This window comes from Archocentrus centrarchus, chromosome 11, assembly GCF_007364275.1.
Source record: "Archocentrus centrarchus isolate MPI-CPG fArcCen1 chromosome 11, fArcCen1, whole genome shotgun sequence".
Lineage (NCBI taxonomy): Eukaryota > Metazoa > Chordata > Actinopteri > Cichliformes > Cichlidae > Archocentrus > Archocentrus centrarchus.
The window spans coordinates 85,683-111,308 of NC_044356.1; the positions used below are offsets into that span (position 1 = coordinate 85,683).

The 25,626-nt window shown below is 40.1% G+C and overlaps 1 protein-coding gene across 5 annotated transcripts; it reads left to right on the plus strand.

Moving 5' to 3' along the window:
* Window positions 1-385: 385 nt before the first annotated feature.
* Window positions 386-24,150, plus strand: LOC115787980 (angiopoietin-related protein 7-like). 5 transcript variants are annotated; one of them, XM_030740811.1, is made up of 7 exons: window positions 386-461; window positions 1,641-2,197; window positions 11,255-11,489; window positions 11,582-11,716; window positions 12,017-12,233; window positions 22,257-22,452; window positions 22,600-24,150. In XM_030740811.1, the coding sequence occupies exons 2-7, from the start codon at window positions 1,718-1,720 to the stop codon at window positions 22,744-22,746; spliced, it is 1,410 nt and encodes a 469-aa protein (XP_030596671.1). In that variant the 5' UTR covers window positions 386-461; window positions 1,641-1,717; the 3' UTR covers window positions 22,747-24,150. The 5 variants fall into 5 exon arrangements, with proteins under 5 accessions (XP_030596671.1, XP_030596668.1, XP_030596670.1 ...); XM_030740808.1 differs by having other exon boundaries at window positions 402-461; window positions 1,366-2,197; XM_030740810.1 differs by having other exon boundaries at window positions 402-461; window positions 1,366-2,197; window positions 11,612-11,716.
* Window positions 24,151-25,626: the final 1,476 nt, after the last annotated feature.

Genomic DNA, 25,626 nt, shown 5'->3' on the forward strand with positions numbered 1-25,626 from the left:
AGTTATTTACATACTGCTTCTGCATTTTGGCTTAGTTTAAGTAAAATAAATAATGACAGTGTAATATGTCATGTTTCGCTTCTAAGGCTTTACTTAATTTAAGATTATTTTTATTATATTGTGATACATAAAACATTTGAATTGAAAGAGGGTGTACTTTCTTTTTCACATTACCTACAATCCAACAAAAATAATTCTTTATAAAGGTTTTGCAGAGACTGCTATATGGAAATAACTTATCTTAACTTAGTCACTTAGAGTTTTGTTGTCACATTACTCTAATCCCATTACATGTAATCTATTACCTTCCAGGCCACTGGCTGCCAATCCCATTAGAGGATTATCAGGATAAGATGTCATACCTAGTGCTGAACAAACACAGAGAAACACACCCACGCTGTGTCCTGGCTCCCCTGACGCTTCTCCATCCAGTTGAATTCAGCAGTGGGACGTGGTAGCAGGTAGGAAAGTGGTGTGATTACAGCATTTGTGTGTTTCAACTTAAATATATAATCCTAAACAATCAGACCAGTAGCATTAATTGTCTGGTGTGCCATTGTTACATTTTCATTTTGTTACAAATGTTCAAAATCATCTTTTTTTTAAAGCATGATTACCTTTCATTGATTGAAGTTCCTTCTAAGAAAAACACTGTGCAAAGACTGTGTTAGAGGCTACTTTTCATTTTTTACCATCTGTGATACAGCAAGATTAATACAACTTAAAGAGTTTGTCTCTGCTCCTGTAATTAAATAGTCTTATATCTTATATTTCCTAGTTCTTAAATGAAGCTAAACTTGTGGAGGTCCTGAGGGGAAAACATCCAAAATAAAAATATCATCATATTGATAGAAATTGCATCTTTCAACTTTTTAACATCCAAGCTGCCAGTGAAATGTTTGGCATCATGTGCTTGTTTATCAAGAGTGTAAATATGCAACCCAATGCTTCCCCTAAGTCAGTGTTTCTCACACTGTTGGGGCACACCCCACTGATGGGGCACAGGGTCATGTCAAGTGGGCCGTGAACGACTTGAGAGAAATGCAGAACAAAGGAAACTACGTTACCTGGCATGTGTATGTTACCACAGCGTCTAGCAAAACTCTCCACCGTCACCATCTGCTGTGTACATAGAGTCCGACCTGGACCTCTAACCTAAGTGGTTTGCTGGTGACCTGGTTAATGCGAAGAAGTTAACTCTTCTTCACATCACAACATAACTTTTTGTTATGTTTTGATTCAATTCAAACCCATTGAATCCACTCCAAAACATATTCATTCCTTTAGACCAGTTTAAGCATATTCAAAGATACCTGGTTGGGATGTCATATTTCATGTGTAAAGTTCATTTGAGTTTTGTTTCAGATTTCTACAATTCTTCGATCAAAGGCTGCACCTGATGCCCAAGTTTGGGTGAAGTCTGGACCTATTCATACCGTTACAATGTCAAAGCCTGATGCTGACCCAGTATCTAAACTCATTTTACCAGTGACTTGAAATTTCTTTGGATACAAGTACACAACAACCAGGAAGGAGGAGTTATTTAATGTTCAAAATGAAGTGGTCTGAAGTGTTAATATTTTATTTCTTACTAATTGTTTGGTGTGTCTGGCCCATGCCTGGTGACTTTCTGGCCTCAGATGAACACCCAGATGGTGGACACAATGATGATATCCACCCCAACACTCTCACAGAAACAAATGCCGATGCACTGAACATGGACGTCCATACAACCAGGGACATACCAGACACAAATATGGAGACAAACTGGGACGAACCAGATATGAGAAAGGACCACTATGAGGATGCTGACTGGCATCCTCATACCTCCTTTACGGAACTGCTCACCGACCTAACCCCTGATGCCCCACTGGTGATACGCAATGACAACACTGGTGCTGATGATGGCACCAACCGACCCTTCAACCAGACTGTTGGAAATTCATCAGAAGAGTGTGGCGAGTTCAGCAGTCAGCTGACATCTAATGGCCAGTGCCAGCTGACGGCAACGCTGCCTCTGGTGGGAAATTCTCAAATGCCCTGCCCAGACATGTTCCGGTGTACAGATGATGTTTCCTATTGGCTCCATGAAAATGAAAACAGAAAGGAACAGCTGGAAGAGCTGCGAGAGACAATGTCAGAGCTGCAGGAGGAGCTGAGGAACCACCGGCATCGGGTCAAGGCCCTGGAGATGCAGGTAGAGTGACTGCTGTCTACTTTACATTTGTGAAATGTCAACCTTTTAAAAGAACTGGTAGACATTTTGGGATACATAGTAGTCAGATGAAACACATTAGTAGATATGAACTTACCATTCTTGGGTGCCAGGTTAGCTCATGGCATGAGTTGGCAACTGTATGCCTTAGGGCTGAAAGTCAGCTGCCCAGGTTCAAGTCGAACCAGTGGGCCTCTGCAGCATGTCTTCTCTTCTTTCTCCCTACTTTCATTATCCAATAAAGGCCAATTAAAAAAAAATGTACCCATACTCAGGATTAAAAAAAGGATGTGCTATATAAATTCTGACTCAGGAAATCAGTCTAAATAACAGTTTGTGTGAAAAAAAAAGTAGTTACACCTACTATAAATAATGCTGAAGAAAAGAGAATAGTACAGAGCACTGCATTTCTCTTGGCGAACATCTACACAGTCAAAGCTGAACAAAGCTAAATTGGATGAACATTTTTGAATTTGTCATTTTAAGTTTAGAAGTGAATGAGAAATGGAGAAAATGTTTGAATACTGTTTTCATGTAAATAATTGTCTGTTATGTTTTATTCAAACAATTTTTTTCAAAAATTGGGTGGTGAACATTATTCATGCAGGTAAACACAACATACACCTTCCTCTCTTTATATCTCTCTGTCTTGACACCTATTAAGTCCTCCTTAACCCTGAATGCTAACAGGATTATCTGCAGACGGGGTCGTACATCATTCTCAGTATGCCCAACACACAGAGGATCCTTCCGGCTACAGTCTGCTTTTCTAAATCAAGTCTAAACGACTGCAACCTGGCTCAATAACATTATTGTTATTATTATTATTATTATTATTATTATTAGTAGTAGTAGTAGTAGTAGTAGTAGTAGTAGTAGTAGGAGGAGTAGTAGTAGTAGTAAAGTCTATTTTCTCTGTCTATTTATTGTAGGGTCTTTACCTTACAAGGTTGAAGGCAAGTTTCAAGATATTTAAGGTCCATCTGTGTCCTATATGGACTAGGATATTACCATGCTCCTTATAAACCAATAGAGCTAAAATCAAAGGGAGAAGAAGCAAGGTTTGTAAGTGTGGTGGGTTTTCTATAATTACTTATCCTTGAGTCAAGTCAATTCAAGTCAAGCCATTTTAAACAACAATGTTGACCAAAGTGCTGCACATTAAAGTATATAGCCCCAAGAACTACACTTAAATCAGAAACAACATTAAAAGACAATAAATGAGATAATATAAATTAGTTAATTTTAAAAATACCATAAAAAGCAGTCTAAAAGGAGGTTGCACTGCAGCCAAATGCCAACGAAAAGAGACGTGTTTTTAGTAAAGATTTTTTAATGCTTTATTTATTTACATGTCATTTAACAAAAATATAACTTCTCAATAAATGTAATGAAAAAATTAAAAAAAAAAAATATATATATACACACACACAGACAAGACAAACAGACAAGACAAACAGAAAAAAAAACAGAAAGGAAAAGCCAAAGAAAGAGAGAGAAAAAAAAAAGCTGTCAACACATGTAATCAAGTAATAAATATTTCCTATAGAACTGAAAAACATACGAGGTCAATAGCAGGAACTGCTATAAATTTGAGCCCCCATATGTTGCTGATTATGCCACATTGTATCAAGAAATGTCTCAGAGTTTTATCAAATCTCCCAGATGTGTTATTATAATCCATTTGCAGCTTTTCCATTTGTAGAATGGACACCATCTCCTTAAGCCAGGATGTGAAGCAGGGTGCATTAGCAGACTTCCAGTTTAAGAGGATGAGTTTTTTTAGCAATCGCCATTCCTAGTTGTAGAGCTCTCTGGGTGTCAAAACAAAGTTTCAAAGTCTCTTTGCAACATCCAAAAATTGACACATAAGGACTGGGTTTAATTTCACTGGAAAAAGCTTTGGAAAGCCATTCAAAAATTGCAGTCCAGAAATTATGCAGTTTGGGACAGGACCAGAAAAGATGTGTGAGAGAATCTTCTCCCATATTTCTGGAGTGATCTCAGAGTTCAAGTCTATAGCCCAGACTGCAGAGGTTGATGTAATAAGTGTTAAATAATCAGCAACTTTGACACCAAGTGTCTGGAGTCTGGAGAGAAAGAGAGACAAGCTCATAAAAAGAATGAGTAGCTGGTAATGATTGTAGATTGGGAAACAATCCTTTGACATAGTGCCTGACTTGGAGATATCGAAAGACGTGGTCATTTTTAGGGTTAAATTTTGAGCATAACTGAGCCAATGATGCAAATTGATCATCAATATATAAATCTACAAATGTCCTAATCCCTCTCTCTTTCCAAACAGCAAACCCTGCATCCAACAAACCAGGCTTAAATGAGTGATTTTTATATACGGGGGCATAAATGCAGACATTGGGAATTTTGTAAGCTATTTTTATCTGGGACAGTATTTGCAAAGTGCTCTGTATGATAAAATTTTGTTTAATTTCTTTGTCTGGTGATAATGGGCCAGAAAACAACAAGGCAGAGAGTGAAATGTTATTGGCAGCAGAGGCTTCCAAGAGTGTAAGTCAAGATTTAAATGTGTGTATCATCTGAGCTGAGCGGATATGGAGAGTTTTGGTGCTGCTGCAAAAGCCCAATCACCTCTCTGTTTTAATCTAGTTTTAGGTCTCTGTAAGAGCAGCTGGTTAGATGACCTCAACAGCCTTACAGGAGTGTGGCTGTGAAGCAGCTCAGACAGATACAGAAGTGCCAGTCCATTTAAAGCTTTAAAAGTACCATATTTAAGGCGCACTTAAAATCCTTAAATTTCATCAAAAATTGGCAGTGTGCCTTATAATCCGGTGCGCCTTATGTGTGAATTCTTCTTGTGCTTACTGATCTTGAACCAATTTTATGTGGTACACTGCGCTCAGAAATATGTCGAAATGTTTTAGTGCGACTTTGGTAAAGGACGTTTAATAAATATTGCTGCCGTCTGACCGCCGATGGCCGAGGCATCCACACCACTGCACCATTGCATGGTCTGCAGCGATATTTCCTCCGGTCTGGCAGATTAGTTCATAGGTCTCATTGAATTCTCTAAAATAGTCCATCATCGCAAAATGACTCAACTGATGATATTAAACAGGAACAAGCTGTGAGTGCGGCGCAGCCAACTTTTGTGCAACAAAACTCCCTGTTGGCTGTCTCAAAAGTTGCCCTTTTGTTAACAATTAAATGGTTGCTGTGTGCCGCAACCAAAACAAAACAGTAACAACAACGAGACAGACACGGATAATGCATGCTTGATGCCGAAATCTCCCAACTGTTCAACTTAGACACTGAAGATGAGGAATTAAAATGTGAGGGTATTTTTCTGTATTTGTTACAACTGAACAATATTGTGAGTTATTGTGAATGAGTTGAATAAAGTTCGACTTACCTGACGCTTTTGCTTCACTCTACATATGTTTTTATCATGCGCCTTATAACCCGGTGCGCCTTATGTGTGAAAATAGACCCGTTTATTGATAGTGCACCTTATAATGCGGTGCGCCTTATGGTCCGAAAAATACGATAAGCAATAAAATCTTAAGATCTATTCTTAACAAGACAGGGAGCCAGTGAAGGGATGACAGGGCTAGGGTAATGTGTTTATGCTATTTTATACCAGTTCAAAGACAAGCTGCCGGATTCTGGACTACCTGCAGGCAACGCACAGATGATTGACCTATGCCAAAGTACAGGGAATTACATTAGTCCAGGCATGAAGTGATCAAAGCATGAATCACCTTTTCCAGGTTTTGTTGTGGGAGATAGCATTTTACCATGAAAACTACTTTTAGTAACAGCACTTATTTACTTATCGATTTTAAATATTTGATATGATATTGGGTTTTACAAAGTCTGTAGAGCCCAGATAGAGTGGGTTTGGGGAGAGGAACAGACACCCAGTGACAGAAAAAAAAGCAAAGATATCTGGGCCAACCATAAAGATGAAGAAGACCAGAGAAGTACTCAGGGTCAAGACCATAAGGGGACCTGTTCGCAAGAAGGTGAATAACTTCGCATTTAATATGAGATGTAATCAGGAGTCAGTGTAGATGGATAAGTGCAGAAGTACTCTCAGGATTTACTGTGTGAGATATATGTTGCAGCTGATCCAGGACTTTGCTGGATCTTAAAAATGCATTAATTTAGCACTAGATTAAGGGAGGTAAAGTCTGGAGACAAGAGATACTGCAGAGGTGGAATATGAAGATTTGATAGCAATCTTGATTTGTTGAATAACACCCAGATTGCAGACCATTGGGGATGAGCAGATATCTCATAAATCTAAATCTAAGAAATTTGGAAGATGACCTGGTCCCCTAATTTTTCTTGTAGGGTTTTCATCTGCAGAGGTTCAGTGGCTATTGATTTTTGCAGAAGAATTTTTTAAAAAGTAACAGTGTTGGGGCTCAGGCAATTCCTTTATTTGGAATAAGTTCCCCACCCTTTGAAAACTCTCTTACACAGGACTGAAGAAGCAGGGACGGGCTGAAACTGAAGTTCTAATGTGTACAGGTGAGCTTTTGATTATGCTGTTAGAACAGTGGATCACAGCAGACCTCAGACCACCCAGAACACTTCCTCTGTTTCCCAGATCTTTTTCAGCAACTTGAATCACATAATGATGCTGTCAGAAAATGATTTCAGAAAATGGAGCCTCATTTGGCTTTTGCCACGTGATATTCTGAAAAGAGAAAAGGGGCCTCAACAAAGGCTTCATTTGTACACACCCCCTTTGCTTGACATAGGCCTCCGGGCTTTAGTACAAGATGTAACATCACTACCTCTTACCTCATGTTTGTTATTCTGTGGTAAATAAAATAATGATTGGCAACTATTGATGGTATGATAAGGCCCTGTGAAAGTTTCCAACCAAATGCTTCACCAAAAGCCTTATCACACAAAGTCCTGTTTAACAGCTCATTTAGGAGTACTGAAATCTGCTGGACATTTGATGTACAGCATTCCTACTGTTATGTTACATCTTAGCTAGTGGATCATTTAGCATAATTTAAGCATTATGCAATTATTATGTTAAAATCTCCATTTGAGATATAAACCAGATTAAATGAATCTATGCTGATCGTGGTATATATAAGTATCACTAGATCAGTTGTGGTATATCAGTAAAGTATTGTATATAGACAGTGTGTGGTGTGTGTTTGTGGATAAACTGTTGTTTGTATTTTTAGGGGTCCCCATATTTCTTTTGGATGAAAATTCAAACTCAATTAAAACCAAAGTTTCCAAAAAAATCACTGGTATGAGCAGGTTCTGGTGCAGGTTGTTTATTAGACTATATATAAATATTATATAGACTAGTGCCAGATAAAGAGCAAACACCTTATTTTATATTTATCCTTAGCAACAGGGTGCGATGACCAACACACAACCTTCCCTCCTTAGGCACAGATATAGATGTTTTGGCAAAACCTTTGAGGATAACATAAGCGTATTCTTCTCCAAGACCGAGAAGGTCATAAATAAGATGAACATATTGCCGAAAGGCCTGAAGTTAGTCTGGCACTATCTGTCGCTTTCTGTCTAATGTATTATTTAATTGTCTATTATTTGCTTCAGTCACTGTTTATTAATTAATTTCCTGGAGTTTACTTTTAAGCGTTTGTCATTTTATTCATTGGGTAAAAAATAAACCCCAACACTTTGAAGTTGGTAACTGCCCACTTGCCTTTGTCCCCTCCTAATTCACATAAAGTGTCATCCCCTGAAACCTAACGCAGACCAGTCACCTTTGGGCTCCACTAAATAGTTCCACTCCCCTTTTTGCAGGTCCAAAGACACAGTTCACCAGAGCTTTTCATAATCTACAGTAGATCTAACAGCTGTCAAAATGAAAGACTTTTCCCCACTGGCCCTACCTCTCCAAAAATACCCTCACTGACAGCTTTCTAAAACTTCCACTACAGTGTAAAACCCAATGAGTTAGTTCAACTCAAACTATTTGAGGAAACCAATTGCCTTGAATAATTTAAGTTCATTAACGCAAACATTTAAAGCATGAAAAAATTACTCATTATGAGTAAAAGTAACTCAAATATGATGTGTTAAAGCAGCTTGGATGAATAAAGCCAAAAATGCTCTGATTTGATTAAAAGGAAAGATCACGTGACTGCTGAAGGAATTTAAGAAATATGTGTGTGTTGCTGCTTAAGCCTTTAGGTTTCTGCGTGTTCGTTTATCTAACAGGAATGCGACACAAAACATGGAATAAGGAGTCCAATTATTAAATTTAATAAAGCCATTTCAAACAGTTTTACAGTTTACAGTTTTATTCCCACACTTTATTCACATTACACAAAAGCAGGTGGATCTTCAGACTCAAATTTAAAGGGCCCACTGTCCTAAGCAACTTGAACTTTAACAAAAAAGGTGATACAGTGTTATGTTAAAAGTGAGGCTTCTAAAAATAGATGTGAGTGGTTTTTGCAGTAGCTAAGAGTGAGCTCTGAGAATCTGAGGGAGTGAATATAACAGGCCTCAGTTTTATTCTACTGATCTATAGCTTACAGTGTTCCAGTGTGTGACTCACATAACTGGTGCATAATGTTGGGGATTTTTATTACTTTTATGTTGGTATTTACTGTTATTATTTTTATATCATATACTAAAGTATATTAGTTACACACACACACTGAATTAATAGACACTGTATGCTTTAAGGTTACTGGGGAAAAGGTAAGGCCTACTATATCCAGTACTCATATATGCTTGAGGCCTTGGTGGGATGTAGGACCATTTCTGTTTCACATGACATTGTAACCTCATGTTGTATTTTAGGAAGTCTTAGACCCATCAGTGTTTTTGTAACATAGATTAGCAGGGGACAATTTCTAGAGTGGGGATTGTCAAAGAGGTTTTTCATAGCAAAGATTTTAATTGGAAGAAGATCCATCATTATTACACCTGTCAGAGCTATTGTAAACCATTGTGGTACCCTGGTGACTGTTTCTTTAGCCCATGTGGGACAAGAGTTGGAAGAGACACAACAGGTTATTGGTTGGGGTTCAGTTTTCAGGGGTTGAGACTTTATGTAAATTAGGAGGGGTCAAAGGCAAGTGGGCAGTTACCATTTTTAAGATATAAATGTTGCCCACTCTTTGTCTCACGCACTTACTTTTTGCTCTTCCCTTTCCTGTCCTCTTCTTCTTCTCTTCCTGTTTCTACATCTTTCTGTCCCTTTGTTTCTCTCTTCTTTTCTCTCCGTCTCTCTGTGAGTATATCTTAGTCTTAACTATGTTACTCTCTGTGTTTTGGTTTTTGTCTGTGTTTTGTGTAATTAAGATGTCTAATAAACAGCCTGCATCGGAACCTGCTCATCCCAGTGATTTTTTTGGAAATTGGATTTAATTGGGTTTGAATTTTCAGCCAAAAGGAACAAGGGGAACCTAAAAATATTACCAAAAGTAAATGATACAAAATAGTGACAGTAAAATACCAATATCAAAGTGATAAAAATTCCCAACAAAACAGTTACGAGAAGTTCTTGGGTGGAGGTGTGTGTGTGTGTGTGGGGGGTGTTCTATTGATTTTTATTCAAGAAAAAAAACTTTTTAACAGTGTTGGGGCTCAGGTGATTTTGGTGTAACTTCACCAGCCTTAGAAAACACTCTCTTATGGAGGACTGAAGAAGCAAGGGTGCAATGAAACTGAAGTGCTAATGTGTACAGCTTAGGAAACAGGTGCTTCTGATTATGCCGCTATAACAGTAGATCAGACTCACCCCAGATCACCCATTATGTGATTTGAATTGCTTTTTCAGCAACTTGAATCTCATAATGAGGAAGTTAGCTGATTTCAGAAAGCCTGGCTTTGCTTGGCTGAAAAATGATATGGGCCCTAAAACAGGCTTGATTTAGAAACTCCCCCTTTGCTCAACACAAGCCTTGGGGCTTTAATATCATATGTAACATCACTGTTGGCAGCACATCCGGTTTTGTCTGTCCTCTTTGTCACTGCTTGAGCATTGGCTTGTGAAAGTAGGGGCTCACGTGGGATCTGAATTGTAGTAAGACAGTTTGCTTTTGACTTATGACTTCTGATAGATATTATTTTCCCTTCTGTCTGTGCAGGAGTAAAAAGCTTTAAACTTGGGAGCTTTAAACTTGGCACCTCCATGGCTGTGTGGGCTGACAGATTCACTGGTTGCTCTTCTTACACCACTGGTTTGGAGTGCATAAGTTACCCCCCACAATTAAGTGCACAAAGAGGGCTGACCTAGCTAGTTAGCTTTGGATGGAGTTATTGCAGGTAGTGGTGGATTTCCTGTGTGCTAGTTTCCCCCAGCGCTGGCATTAGTGAGCCATTTCATCTGGTTGTTTGTGACTGTGATGTCAAATGGTGAAAGGTCTGCTCAGGCTCCTTTTGAGTCAGTGTCTGAGGAGTGCACCAAGGAGCAACTTCTTAAACTTGCTGAACACTACAAGATAGAAATGTCTGACAAAAAACATTTGAAAACTTCTTTAAAGCTAGGGGTGGTTAAGGCTGGATTGCTTGGCGAGATGGGAAGTCATAGGGGCAATTGGAGATTGGATTGAGGAGGAAGTTGTGTTGGAATTTTGATGGAGATTGAGCAGCAGCAGAGGGAGTTATCTAAGGAAAAGCATGTTAAAAAGCAGTGGTCTGAATGCTGAGCCCTGGAGAACACATGGGGAGACTGAGATCAGCTGAGGAAGATTTGCTCTCCAAATGGTGTAACTGTTGGTCTTAGAGATCAGCCAAGCACATTTTTAGTAAGCAGTGGGCTATATTTAGTTACGCTTCTTACCTGTATAACAAATTTCACAATGAAATGATGGTCCATTAGGTTTTTATGATATACAAATGAGGTGAGCTGAAGTTGTCTTTCTTAAAAGTAACTACTGAGCAGCAATACCCGCCTTAGCTTCTAAGTCAAACCATTTCTTTACATTCCATTTGCATTGCTGTTTGCCATTTTCAGAGGTTTTTTTGTTTTTAAAAGAGGGGAATAATGACTCGCCTCACTATTGCCATACAGCAAGGTCTTCTTCTTGTGTTGCTCAGGGTGAAGAAAGTTTTAGCTTAAACTCAACCTTTCACCAGCGGCTGGTTTCTCTGGAGCGTCATCATGCTGAGGCCGACATGCTGCTCCACGTGCACACAGCACTGCTGTATGAGTTACAGGTGCAGCTCCGAAACCTGTCAGCCACCGCACACCATATGAGCTGCAATACGGACTGCAAGGTCAACGTGATCAAAGCTATGGCCCCGCTCGGCATGCGAGACACACTGCCACCAGGTCCACATCCAACAAACACAGTGATGCATTGTGGGAATGCTTGATGCTCATGTAACTGTTCCACAGAGCATTTTAATTCTGTCTCCCTTTAGATGTACAGCCCCTGTCTTTCTGTCCATCAGACTGCGCCTCTCTGTATCGCAGTGGTGTCCGTCGTTCTGGTGTTTACACCATCATCCTGTCACCAGGCTCCGCCAGGCCTGTCTATTGCGACATGGAGACTGAAGGTAAGACCCACATTATGTTCTTCTTTTTTTTCCACTGTGCAGTATGTGTAACGGTTTCAAACACCAGCAGGCACAGATGCATTTATACCAGTGTGTATTTGCTATATTTTTCATGGAACTGGATTAAAATAATGCTTACACTGTCATAATTTGATTGAACAAATTCAAATTAAGCCCTCCATTCATTTTGATCCTTATGGATATTTGGTGTGTCGGTTCCTGTAATAATGATGTGCCAGGTAATGGAATCAGTTTTGATACTACACATCACACTTTACATAATTTCTGTATGTGCACCAGGTGGGGGCTGGACCATGTTTCAGCGGCGCCGAGATGGGTCAGTGAGTTTCAACCGGGGATGGTCTGAGTACCGTGACGGCTTTGGTGAGCAGCGAGGTGAACACTGGCTAGGCAACCAACACCTCCACTTGCTGACCAATCAGGGCCACTACAGCCTCCGCATCGACCTACAGGACTGGAGCCACGCCCACAAACATGCCCTGTACCACACCTTCAGGTAGACAGAGAGGTCAGGAAGACAAAGGAACTGGACAGTTACTTTGCAAGAGTAAAGATGAAAAAAAAAAAAAATCAAAGATAAAAGATGGACATACCCACTATGACAGGGGTGTCAAACTCAGTCATATAATGGGCCAAAATTGAAGACAGTCTGAGTTGCAGCTGAACGGAATTAAAAATCATTTAAATCAGCAATATGATTTGAATGGTCAAAATACAGCAACTTTTTACTCAACACATTAAATAAAATATAAAATTATATTTTTCTTCAAAAATAATATCAGGAAAAATTAATATTTCAAGCTGATGAAAATTTGCTAATTTTTCAGGTAAAAGCTGTGATTTGAATTTTTGCTTCACAGGCGGAAAAACAGTGTATAAACTTCTCAGTGTGTCCAGTTCATCAGCAAAAAGTGCAGCTGCAAACACAGCGGTGGAGACCTGCTCTGATTTTTCATTTTTGGACAATCACACGTGTAATCACCCGGTCCCATCCCTGAAGCTGCAGGGACAAAGGTACTGCCATTTGCGGACTTTTATTTTAATAAACCCTATATTGGTTGTGAAGCGCAATTTCTCAGCTTTCAGAAACTGGTTGAATTTTTCCTATACGACAAACGGTCGCGGAATTATGGTAATTCAAAATTCCTTTCATTAGCCGGGCTAGGTAAGGGCAGGTGCTTAACAGGTGCTTCAGCGACGATCGCCAGTACTATTTGTGTTGAGATGCTTATGACGCATTCTGTCTTCAGGACTTTGCTGCGCGGCGTTTCCTGGTATGTGAGCAGTGATGCACTGTCAGCTCACCTGTGCAGGTCTCCCTCTGCATCTTCTCCATCCTATCTGTCCCACCAATCTGCTCTTTTCCCGCACATCGCAGGCGGGGAAAAGAGACACATGGTTTACCATCGATGTCAGCGATCAGGTCCCTTGCCTTGCATGTGTTTGGAAAATCCCTGTTTTTCATTTGGCCATTTTGGGGGGGTCAGGGTAGCCTATATGTCACTGTGAAAAGTGCCGTCCGCTGATCAATGATCAATGAGTCATTGGCAACACATATGTGTTAGCACACAGGTCTTGGCCTGCAGCAGCTGTTGCAGTGCATTGTGGGATTTGTAGTATAAGTGGTGGGAGCGGTATTTACCCGGGGGCCATTAATAATAGCTATATGAAATCATCTCGCGGGCCGTATGAAATTACATTCGGGCCGGATGTGGCCTTGAATCATGTATGGTTTGGAGTCCGTGGCACTAACAAAAAGACAGGAGGCAGTGCTGGAGGTGGTAGAGTTGAAGATGTAAAGCTCTTCATTGGGAGTAAACAGGATGGAAAGGATTAGAAATTAGTCCATCACAGTGACAGCTCAGGCTGAGCTGTGTGGAGACAAAATTAGAGAGATAAGGCTGAGATGGTTTGGAATTGTGCAGAGGAGGGATAGTGGATATATTGGATGTTGAAGATGGAGCTGCCAGGCGGGAGGAAAAGAGGAAGACCTCAGAGGAGGTTCATGAATGTAGCAAAAGAAGACATGCAGAGGGTAGGTGTGACGGAGGAAGACACTAGGGATACGGTGAGATTGAGGCAGAGGATCTGCTGTGCCCCCCTCCCCTAAAGGGATCCAGCTTAAAGAAGAAAATTATTAAATAAGACATGAAACCAGTGGTTCCTGATATGGGCGGCATGGGCAGCCGCCCAGGGCGGCTACTCATCTAGGGCAGCATGACCGCCACGCCCCCCCTCCCCCCAATGCATTGCGATTGCCGCAGCAGCGCCTACCGCACTATTCCACTTGTGGGGTAATGAGTACCCTCTGCCTGCTGTGTGGTGTATGTAGCTTTCTGCCATGGTCTGACAAACAGGTTGTAACAGAAGGAAAGGGGCAGACAAGGGATTCTCTCGTCTCGTTGCTGAGCCTAGAATGAATCTTTGCATCTAATAAAATTAGATGAACACAACTGATAGAACACAAAGCACATTTCATTTATAATACTGTAAATATGGTCATTAATTCACAGTATTTGTGTGAACCTGAATCCTGATGAAAAAATAACACAAATACGAATCTAGAAGGTTCGGACAAATGTTGGTGGATGGTGCAGTGTTGCCAGATTGGGCAGCTTGTGAACACATTGGGCTGGAAAATTATATAGATATATCATATAATTATAATATAAATATATAATTTTCCAATAAAAACTTCCTAAAAACCTATCAAATAAGGTGAAAAGCATCCAATATCTTAACAGCCAAAGCTGTGTATATTTAATATATCACACCTGGTGCTATTAACATGAGTTTCAGTGGAGGTTTTGTTATGTTGGGCTGGCAACTGTCAGTCAGCTCTGGCAACCCTGGGGATGTGCGGCAGTGATAACCTATTCCACTGCAGTGTGAATTATGGAAAGCCATCAGGTGCGCAGTTTAGGAAAAAGAGAAAAGAAGAAGAGGAGAAACAAGCAAAAGATAAAGGTAAGCAGAAGCTGTGTAATATTTCAGTTTCTTCCATGTTTTTTCAAATAAAAATTTAAATGAAATTCTGAGTGTGTCTGTGACGGTGGTGGTGGGGGGGGTACCTTCTGTTAAAACCTGTCTGTCAGACGATGGCAGAATGCTACATGCACCACACAGCAGGCAGAGGGCGCTCATTACCCCCCAACTGGAGTAGTGTGGTAGGCGCTGCTGCCAAGTTTGCTATGGGGGGGTGCAGGCAGGGTTGCTCGCCCAGGGCGTCAAACAGGCTAGGACCACCACTGCATGAAACCATAAACTGTGTATTGAAAATTTGTGATAGATCTGCTTTATTCTAAACTTTTATACAACCAGACATGTTTTTGTGGCCCAAAGAAGTTGGACCTGCTGGCTAATAAAAAGAATGCTGGTTTAAGGCACTATGACACTGGATTCTCACCGCAGACCCAAAAACTACATTCAGATTTTTAGTAGCTACATCTCTTTTCTGTAAAGGGTGATGTCCTTTTTGTTTCACCTTTCTGAGCCAAAAAAATCAACAATGGTGTTATCAGGGCTGAATTTAACAAAAACTGTCCCTTGTAATAAAACTGACCTTATTATAAATCCATCAGTGGAGTACATCAGTGGCCAAGTAGTAAATCATCAGCCAACCTTGAATACTTTGGTATCAGAGACGTTTTTCAAAAAGTTTGACTGAGTACAAGAACTTGTGGAACACCTTTTTGGGGCCAACAAAACTGTCATTACCTCTGATGAAGGCCACAACACCAAAATGTTAGCATGGCAATATAAATGAGATCTGTCAACTATTTCCCTGATGTTTTGTGCTAATGCTATTTACACTGCTCAAAAAACTAAAGGGAACACTTAAACAACACAATATAACTTCAAGTAAATCAAACTTCTGTGAAATCAAACTGTCCACTTAGGAAGCAACACTAACTGACAATCAATTTCACATGCTGTTGTGCAAATGGAATAGACAACAGGTGGAAATTATTGGCAATTAGCAAGACACACTCAATAAAGGAGTGGTTCTGCAGATGGGGACCACAGACCACTTCTCAGTACCTATGCTTTCTGGCTGATGTTTTGGTCACTTTTGAATGTTGGTGGTGCTTTCACACTCGTGGTAGCATGAGACGGACTCTAAAACCCACACAAGTGGCTCAAGTAGTGCAGCTCATCCAGGACGGCACATCAACGTGAGCTGTGGCAAGAAGGTTTGCTGTGTCTGTCAGGTAGTGTCCAGAGGCTGGAGGTGCTACCAGGAGACAGGCCAGTACACCATGAGGCCGTAGGAGGGCAACAACCCAGCAGCAGGACCGCTACCTCCGCCTTTGTGCAAGGAGGAACAGGAGGAGCACTGCCAAATAAGTGCCCAATGGTAGCTGAGCAGTAGAGTGCAGAGATTGCTTGTAGAAGGACTGGAAAAATCCAGCCAGCAACCAAGAACTGGCAGAAGTACTTGTATCAGGAACAATTATATATTGGTACAGTTAGTACAGTTAGACGGGAGAGTCGCAGAGCAAGTGTAAGAAAGACAGGTTGCAGGTGTCACGTCAAATTGTAAAGGCCTGTTGGCGCTATTATCAAAACACTGTTAAAGAGGCTAAAAGAGAACTTGTCAAATATCATTGCATCCAACTCCCATAACCCACCCCTGTTATTTAAAACTATTAGCTCTGTCCTGAATGCTTCACAGTCTGCCTGCTTTGAAACCTCTTCTGATATGTGCAATAAGTTTTTACACTTTTTTATTTATAAGGTTGCCACTATAAGGGCCCTCATTCCGGCCCCTGTCTCTGACCCTTCTGCCTCTGTTCCATGTTCTGCTGTTTTTAACCAGTTTGAGCCTGTGACTCTGGCATTCTTAGAGGATGTGGTTCATCATATTAAGCCCTCAGGTTCTCCCTGTGATGTTGCTCCTCCTTGATTTCTTAAAGAGGTTTTTCCTAGTATAGGACAATCAGTCCTTGCCATCATTAATAGCAGTTTGTCTTCCGGTGTGGTCCCTGTAAACTTTAAACTTTCTGTCATGCAACCTGTAATTAAGAAATCTGGCCTTGATCAATCGGTGCTTGCTAACTTTAGGTCCATCTCTAAGCTGCCTTTTATTTCTAAAATTTTAGAGAAGATTGTTTACACTCAGTTGAAGTCTTTTCTGGAAAACCATGATATTTTGGAGGTTTTCCAATCTGGATTTTAAGCCCTCCATAGTACAGAATCAGCACTGTTAAGGGTCTTTAACAATATTCTACTGGCATCTGATTCTGGTGACTATGTAGTTCTTGTTCTGCTTGATTTAAGTGCGGCTTTTGATACAGTTGAACATGATATTTTAATATCCCGTTTACAGTATCTTGTGGGTATTTGTGGCACTGCTCTGAAATGGTTTAAATCTTATCTCAGTTAGCTTTGCTGGCTCTGATTCCTCCTCTGCCCCCCTTTTATGTGGGGTTCCACAGGGCTCAATTTTTGGGCCCTTGCTTTTTTCACTGTATCTGCTTCCACTGGGATCCATTCTTAGAAAACATGGAATCGCCTTTCACTGCTACGCTGATGATAGCCAAATCTATGTGCCATTAAAGAAGAAGGATGGATTCCAAATTAAATCTCTTATTGCATGTCTTGATGACATTAAAGCTTGGATGGCCCTAAATTTTCTACATTTTAATGAAAAAAAGACTGAAGTGTTGGTGCTTAGACCCAGTAGCTCTTGTGAGACTCTGCCCCAGGTTGATTTGGGCCCTTTGGCCTCATATGTTAAGCCCATAATTACAAATCTGGGCTTTATAATGGACAGTGATTTTAAATTGGATAGTCAAATCGGTGCAGTAGTGAAGTCTAGCTTCTTTTACTTAAGGCAATTGACGAAGGTAAAACCTATCCTTTCTAGGCAGCATCTAGAAACAGTGATACATGCCTTTATTACATCTCGGCTTGATTACTGTAACCCACTTTATGTTGGAGTCAGCCAGTCTTCTCTTTCACATCTCCAGTTGGTTCAAAATGCCGCTGCACGTCTCCTGACTGGAACACGTAAAAGACAGCATATTACACCTGTCCTGGCTTTACTCCACTGGCTGCCTGTGCACTTTAGAATCCATTTTAAGGTCCTTGTATTTGTTTTTAAATCCTTAAATGGCCTTGCTCCACCTTACCTTTCTGAACTGCTTTGCTCCTATACTCCTGTCCGAGATCTCAGGTCATCTGATCAGATGCTGTTACGCATACAGAGATCTAAGCCGAAGCTCAGAGGGGACCAAGCTTTTTCCATTATTGCCCCTAAGTTGTGGAATAAATTGCCTTTGCACGTTAGACAATCGCCTTCACTGTCTATTTTTAAAACTCATCTTAAAACTTATTTATACTCTCTGGCCTTCAACCCAGCATGAGACATTGATCTTATCTTATCTTTATCTTCTCTTAATATTTTTATTTATTTGATGTACCGCACTTTGTATTTGCTGTGGCTTTTTAAAGTGCTTGATAAATAAAGCTTGATGATGATGATGATGATGATGATAGCCCTGCAAAATTACCTCCAGCAGGCCACAAATGTGCATGTGTCTGCACAAACGGTTAGAAACCGACTCCATGAGGATGGTATGAGGGCCTGACGTCCACAAATGGGGGTTATGCTCACAGCCCAACACCGTGCAGGATGCTTGGCATTTGCCAGAGAACACCAGGATTGGCAAATTCGCCACTGACACCCTGTGCTCTTCACAGATGAAAGCAGGTTCACATTGAGCACATATGACAGATGTGACAGTCTGGAGACGTCATGGAGAGCGATCTGCTGGCTGCACCATCCTTCAGCATGTCCGGTTTGGCAGTGGATCAGTAATGGTGTGGGGTGGCATTTCTTTGGAGGGCCGCACAGCCCTCCATGTGCTCGCCAGAGGTACCATGAATGCCATTAGGTACCGAGATGAGATCCTCAGACCCCTTGTGAGACCATATGCTGGTGCGGTTGGCCCTGGGTTCCTCCTAATGCAGGACAATGCTAGACCTCATGTGGCTGGAGTGTGTCAGTAGTTCCTGCAATATGAAGGCATTGAAGCTATGGACTGGCCCCCAGACCTGAATCTGATTGAGCACATCTGGGACATCATGTCTCGCTCCATCCACCAACGTCACATTGCACCACAGACTGTCCAGGAGTTGGCGGATGCTTTAGTCCAGGTCTGGGAGGAGATCCCTCAGGAGACCATCCGCCACCTCATCAGGCCCATACCCAGGCATTGTAGGGAGGTCGTACAGGCATTTGGAGGCCACACACAATACTGAGCCTCATTTTGACTTGTTGTAAGGACATTATATCAAAGTTGGATCAGCCTGTAGTACGTTTTTCCACTTTAATTTTGTGTGTGACTCCAAATCCAGACTTGCATTGGTTAATAAATTTGATTTCCATTGATGATTTTTGTGTGATTTTGTTGTCAGCACATTCAACTTTGTACAGAATAAAGTATTCAGTGAGAATATTTTATTCATTCAGATCTCGGATGTGTTATTTGAGTGTTCCCTTTATTCTTTTGAGCAGTGTATTATTCAATTCAGTTCAATTTTATTTACTCTAAAATGACCCCTTTTGGGGTTTGAGAGTACCATTAAAAAAATTTTGAGCAACCATAACATCATGACTCGTGTTTACAGCAACGGTTTAAAAGTAGTTAAACAAAAAAACAAGCATAAACATATGAACAATTAAACAGAACAAACTGTAAAATTTGTGAGCAATAAATCTGAAGTCAGAATGTGTAAAAAGAAAACATTCCTGATTTAACACAGAGAATTTACAGGAAATTATTTAAAATAATATAGAATTATTTTAATAAAATTAATTAAATTAGACAATATTGTTTCTTTCTTAGTTTGGAACAGTTCAGAAAACTTAGATATATTTGGACAAAAGAAAAATTTTTGTCTCAGGTACTTTTCACGTTGGGTTTTAAAAAAATGGGCAAACCAGTATATGATATTCATCACCGACAGCCTTCTTATTACAAAGATTACATTCAGCCTGAGTTATATAATTTTAAAAAATCACCTTCTGTAATTGGGAGCCAATGGTTTCCACAACGAAATTTAGCAAAAAGTATACGATCATGATGATTCAGGTTAGAGACAAGATAACTTTCCAAAGAATTTTCAAATTTAAAGTGACAATAGTTCGAACATAACCTATTACTCCAGATTTCACCACACCAATTTTGCTTATAAATATCAATTCTTCAACTAATGGTATTCCTAAGCCAGTCAGCATCAATTAACCCAATATTTGGCCACACATAAGAAAATCCACAATTATTTATAATCTCTATAACTTTTGAAACCCATCTTGATTTAAAGACATCCTTATCATACATATCTTTAAGTAGTCTGAACATAGCATTGGAAAACTTTTTTTCTTTACCATTAGTAAGATAGCCCAAAAAATTTATTATTCTTTTGTATGCTAAGTTGACCCAATTCTCCAAATGCCACGTCAGAGTCCAACGTCATCATCAAGTTTGCTGACGACACTGCTGTTGTGGGACTAATCTCCCACAATGAGGAGACAGCCTACAGGAGAGAGGTCTCCCGCCTGGAGAACTGGTGCCAGGAGAACCACCTCCTGCTCAATGTCAGCAAAAAGAAGGAACTGATCGTGGACTTCAGCAGGAAGCAGCAGAGGGACTACCATCCACTTGTCATCAGTGGTGCTGAGGTGGAAAGAGTGGACACTTTCAAATACCTGGGAGTGACCATCTCACAGGACCTGTCCTGGACTCATCACATAAACATCACTGTGAAGAAGGCCAGACAGCGTCTCTACCTCCTCAGGCGGCTGAGAGACTTCAAGCTCCCACTCAAGGTGCTCAGGAACTTTTACACCTGCACCATCGAGAGCATCATGCGTGGGAGCATCACCACCTGGATGGGAAACTGCACCAAGCAGGACTTCATGGCCCTAAAAAGGGTGGTTCGTTCAGCTGAACGGACCATCAGAACCACCCTCCCCAACCTGCAGGACATTTACGCCAAGCAGTGCAGGCTGAGGGCCATGAAGATCCTAAAACAGCCCAGCCACCCCGGACACTCTCTCTTCTCCCTGCTCCCATCAGGCCGGCGTTACCGTTGCCTGAGGGCTAAGACTGAAAGGTTGAAGAAGAGTTTTTACCCACAAGCCATCCGTCTGCTCAACTCTGAGCCCTAACTGGACCATTATTGCACAATGTAAATATTATAATCTATAATCTATAATTCCACGTAAAAGTGTGTATAGTGTATAGTATATAGAGTATAGTGTATAGTGTGAATTACTTTTTTATTTTTATTCTTCTTATTTATATGTGTGTGTATATATGGTTGCAGGTACAAAATACATTTCACTGTGCATTGTACTGTGTATAACTGTGCATGTGACGAATAAACACTATCTTAACTCTTAAATCTTAATCTTAATCTTAAATCTTAAAATCTTAATTTGCTGTTCTTTTATTAACTCCAAGTAAAGTTTTTAAAAATTTCTTTTGGAACATAATAACTTGATCTAATTTGTTAAAACCCCATACTTCAGATCCATATAACAAGATGGGCATGATCGTTCTGTTAAAGAGTTCACACTGGATATCAATAGGGAGATTTAACTTAAGCGCCTTGATTTTCAGACTATACAGTACACATCTGGCTTGATTATTTTATCAATTGCTTTAGTAAAATTACCATTATAATTAAATGTGGTACCTAGATATATATAATCACTACAAGCTTCAATCTTATCAGGGCCAAAATGGAAATGTATTTGATGTATTTAAAGTGAGTTTCCATTCATTGCAATACTTATAAACACAGTTAAGAGCGAGCTGTAACTCATCCTCAGATTCTGCCAAAACAATAGTATCATCCACGTAAAGAAGTACATATAACCTAATATACACTTCTACCTCCTCACTATTAAGAAATTCAGAAAACTTAGATGCAAGGCTATTTAAACCTTTGTAAGATTGACTCAAATAATTCTCAAAGTCGTTTAAATAAATTACTTCTGGGGATTCAGTGTTGGAGTTCCATTATTTAACACCATGGATGAACGTACTGGGAAAGTGCATCCTCTTCAGAATGAATTCAAACTGCAACACCACAAAACCCCATTTCCACCAATTTGTTGTCGAACTACAAATTACTAATAAATAATTACTATGTGTCACGGCCTTCTAAACTTTAAACCAAAATCCGTCCAGACATAACGCAACAGGCGGCTTACTTCTTTTACGCACTTCACACTTGCTTATTTGATTACATTACATATCGTTTATTTCAAAAAAACATCTTACAAGTGCTATGCAAGCGCTAAATATGGTTAAAAAATGACTTAACCTCCCATCAACACACCGGACATTTGACTTAACATTTCCACCCCCACACCGGTGTTTTCCCCATTCTTAAATACATGGGAGGGTCTACTCAGCATAAATGGTAAATGGCCACAACACTATGAAAAAAAGTATATTACAGTTTGTAGTGTTGATTGTGACTTCTTTTCCTCCTGCTGCAGGATAGAGGATGAGGACAACCAGTACCGCCTGCATGTGTCTGGTTTCAGCGGGACAGTGGAAGATTCATTTGGCTGGTATCACGACCAGCAGGGTTTCAGCACCCCAGATATGGGAAACATCTGCGCTGAGATCAGCCATGCTGGCTGGTGGTTCCACCAGTGTTTCTATGCTAATCTCAATGGTGTCTACTACAAGGTAAGTTCTGACTGGATCTGCTGTTTTTTCAGTCAAAAACAGTAAGAATAACAGTAAACATATATGAATTAAAAGAAACAGTGATTTCATGTTGAAATGAGATTGTTTTATCAGTGTGTAAATATTGATACTGCGTGTTTCCATTAGGGGGGGCACTATTCTCTGAAAGCTCAGAACTTGCTGGGACCCGATGGTATAGTTTGGTTCTCCTGGAAGGATTCGGACTTCTACTCTCTGAAAGCAATTACAATGATGGTACGACCACACACCTTCAGGCCACACCTGTCGCCATAGTGCTAAAGCAACGCCATTAAGTCCAAAGGCATTAAGAGAGACATGGCACTCATTGAATCCTGAAACAAAACAGATGGGGGGATCCTGCAAAGATGGGGGGTTTTAAAAGATTGTTTGGGACAGTTTCAGCAAAGTGTTTAAATTTTCAATAAACTGACCGGTGATTCCATACATGCAGTTTTAATGTCTCGGTGGCCATTGAAATAAAGCTGAAACCACTGCACAAATAAGTGCCCAATGGTAGCTGAGCAGTAGAGTGCCGAGATTGCTTGTAGAAGGACTGGAAAAATCCAGCAAGCAACCAAGAACTGGCAGAAGTACTTGTATCAGGAACAATTATATATTGGTTGGCTGATGATAATAGTCCCCAGAGGAATGCACAATTTCCTTTTCTATACCCCCCCCCCCTTTTTTTTTTCATAAATAATGAATAAAATTGTCATCAATTGCTTGCTCATAGTAGATTGTTGGATTTATTGTAAGATCTGAACCACACAAAGTGCCCTGAAATTACTTGAATTAAATTCAAATGAACTCACCAGTGGCTTGAATGCGAGAGCCACAGACAGGATAGGAAAGTCAGAAAATAATGAAAGATCCATATTGTTGGTTTGGGGGAGTTTAAGAGCAAAAAATGATTTTATATGGTGAAGATTTCCTCAAGTGGGAGCAGCAGCAAACACAAACATTGGGCTGTTGTGCAGCTCAAAGGCTAATGCCTAAATAGCACTTGATTTCACAGCTAACATCAGCAACCTAGAAAGTCCACAAACTGAATACTTAGATTCAAGACCTTACAACAACCAAGCCTGAAGGAAAACAAGCTACTTACTTCATTTTTTGTAGTTATTTGTACTAGGCATGTGTGGGATTAAATGGACTAGATGACCAATCATCCCTATTGTCACTAGTTGGTACCAGATATTCTACTGTAGTCAGTTAGCCTAATTGTTAAGATTTTAATTGCCCAGTTATATGGTTATCCTAAATGTTACACAGCCATCTGTCACCAGATAGAGCTGCAGCCCTGACATCATTATAGAAAAATGTCATAACTCTGTTAATCTTGGCCTGCTGTTTTTATTAGGTCTAATATTGTTAGTTATTTTTTAAGTTTTACAATGCTACCTGAAGCACGCCTCCTGAGAAACACCTTCATTTCCGGCTACTTCACCCACATTTGTACATCTTTTGCAGTAACTTGTTTTCATATATTTAAGTTTGTTTTTTTTCTCATTGTCTGTTTGGATTATAACATGCTCATGGGGTGTTCATAATGTGCGATGCCACACAGTTAGGCAGCATTTAAATTGTGATTCATTACTGAGGAATGTGGGTAATGGTTTCAAATGCCCTTGTTTAGATAGTTTTTGACAATGTCCATTAAACATTCCTAAAATTTAACATGATATCTGAGTGTTTCTTAGTTTTAGAATAGTCGATTAGTCTAATTTTTCCTCCCTTGTTTAGTTGACTAAAATAGTAGTCGCCAGGAATTTGCATGCGTAATTATAGTTAATGGAGTGATCTAACAGTTTGAAATAGACTATACTGCCAAAAGTATTCACTCACCCATCTAAATCATTGAATGCATGTGTTCCAATCACTTCCATAGCCATAGGTGTATAAAACTAAGCACCTAGGCATGCAGACTGCTTCTACAAATGAAAGAATGGGTCGCTCTAAGGAGCTCTGTGAATTTCAGCATGATAGGATTCCACCCATGCAACAAGTCTAGTCCTGAAATTTCCTTGCTAATGAATATAACAGTCAACTGTTAGTGGTATTATAACAAAATGGAAATGACTGGGAATGACAGCAACTCAGCCACTAAAATCATAGAGCAGGGTCAGTGGATGCTGAGGCACATAGTGTGCAGAGGTCACCAGTTTTCTGCAGTCAATCGCTACAGTCCTCCAAACTTCACGTGGCCTTCAGATTAGCACAAGAACAATGCATAGAGAACTTCATGGAATGGCCAAGCAGCTGCAAAGTGTTGGTTGCAGTGGTGTAAAGCACATCATCACTGGACTCTAGAGCACTGAAGACATACATCCAATGGACACGTCAGGGTCTGGCAGTTGCCAGGAAAACAGTACTTGTCTGACTGCATTGTGACAAATATCAAGTTTGGTGGAGGTGGGATTGTAGGTTGGGGTTGTTTTTCAGGATTTGGGCTCTTTCCCTTAGTTCCGGTGAAAGGCACTCTTAATGCTTTAGCATACAAGACATTTTGATGCTCCCAACTTTGTGGCAACTTGGGGATGGCCCCTTCCTGTTCCAAAATGACTGTGCACCAGAACAAAGCAGGTTCATAAATACGAATTTAGTGTGGAAGAACTTGACTGCCCTGCACAGAGTTCTGATCCCAGCCCCATAGAACACATTTGGCCTTCTCATCCAGCATCAGTGTCTGCTCTCACAAATGCACTGGAAGAATGGTCAAAAATTTCCCATAAACACAACCCTAAACCTTGTGGAAACCCTTCTCAGAAGAGTTGAAGCTGTTACTGCTGCAAAGGGTGTGCCAACATCATATTAAATCCTACTTAAGTTCATATGTGCATGAAGGCAGATAAGGGAATATATAGTGTATTTTCTGCACTACCCCATTTACAGTGCTTTGATTTGGGCATTAAAACTAAATGACTTATCTCTCTGCTATCCTCCCCTGGATATTAATGCAATACAGTTTTTTAGTAAATTATTGAAATACTGAACTTTAATATCAGAAAAAATGATTAATAACTACTTTCCTGTCTTAGCATTTTTAAGACATAAAATACTGGTTTAAAATATTTTAATACCTTTTCAGGCCTTATTTTCATTGATGAATATAATGCCATTAAAGATCTGCAAAAAGGTTTAAAGATGTTGAGC

Bases quoted from the DNA above. Each gene is read 5' to 3' on its own strand.
- LOC115787980 (XM_030740808.1), top strand. From the start codon at position 1,547: ATGTTCAAAATGAAGTGGTCTGAAGTGTTAATATTTTATTTCTTACTA. The intron at 11,490-11,581 runs GTCCACATCCAA...GTCTCCCTTTAG, and splicing joins GCGAGACACACTGCCACCAG to ATGTACAGCCCCTGTCTTTC. The intron at 12,234-22,256 runs GTAGACAGAGAG...CTCCTGCTGCAG, and splicing joins GCCCTGTACCACACCTTCAG to GATAGAGGATGAGGACAACC.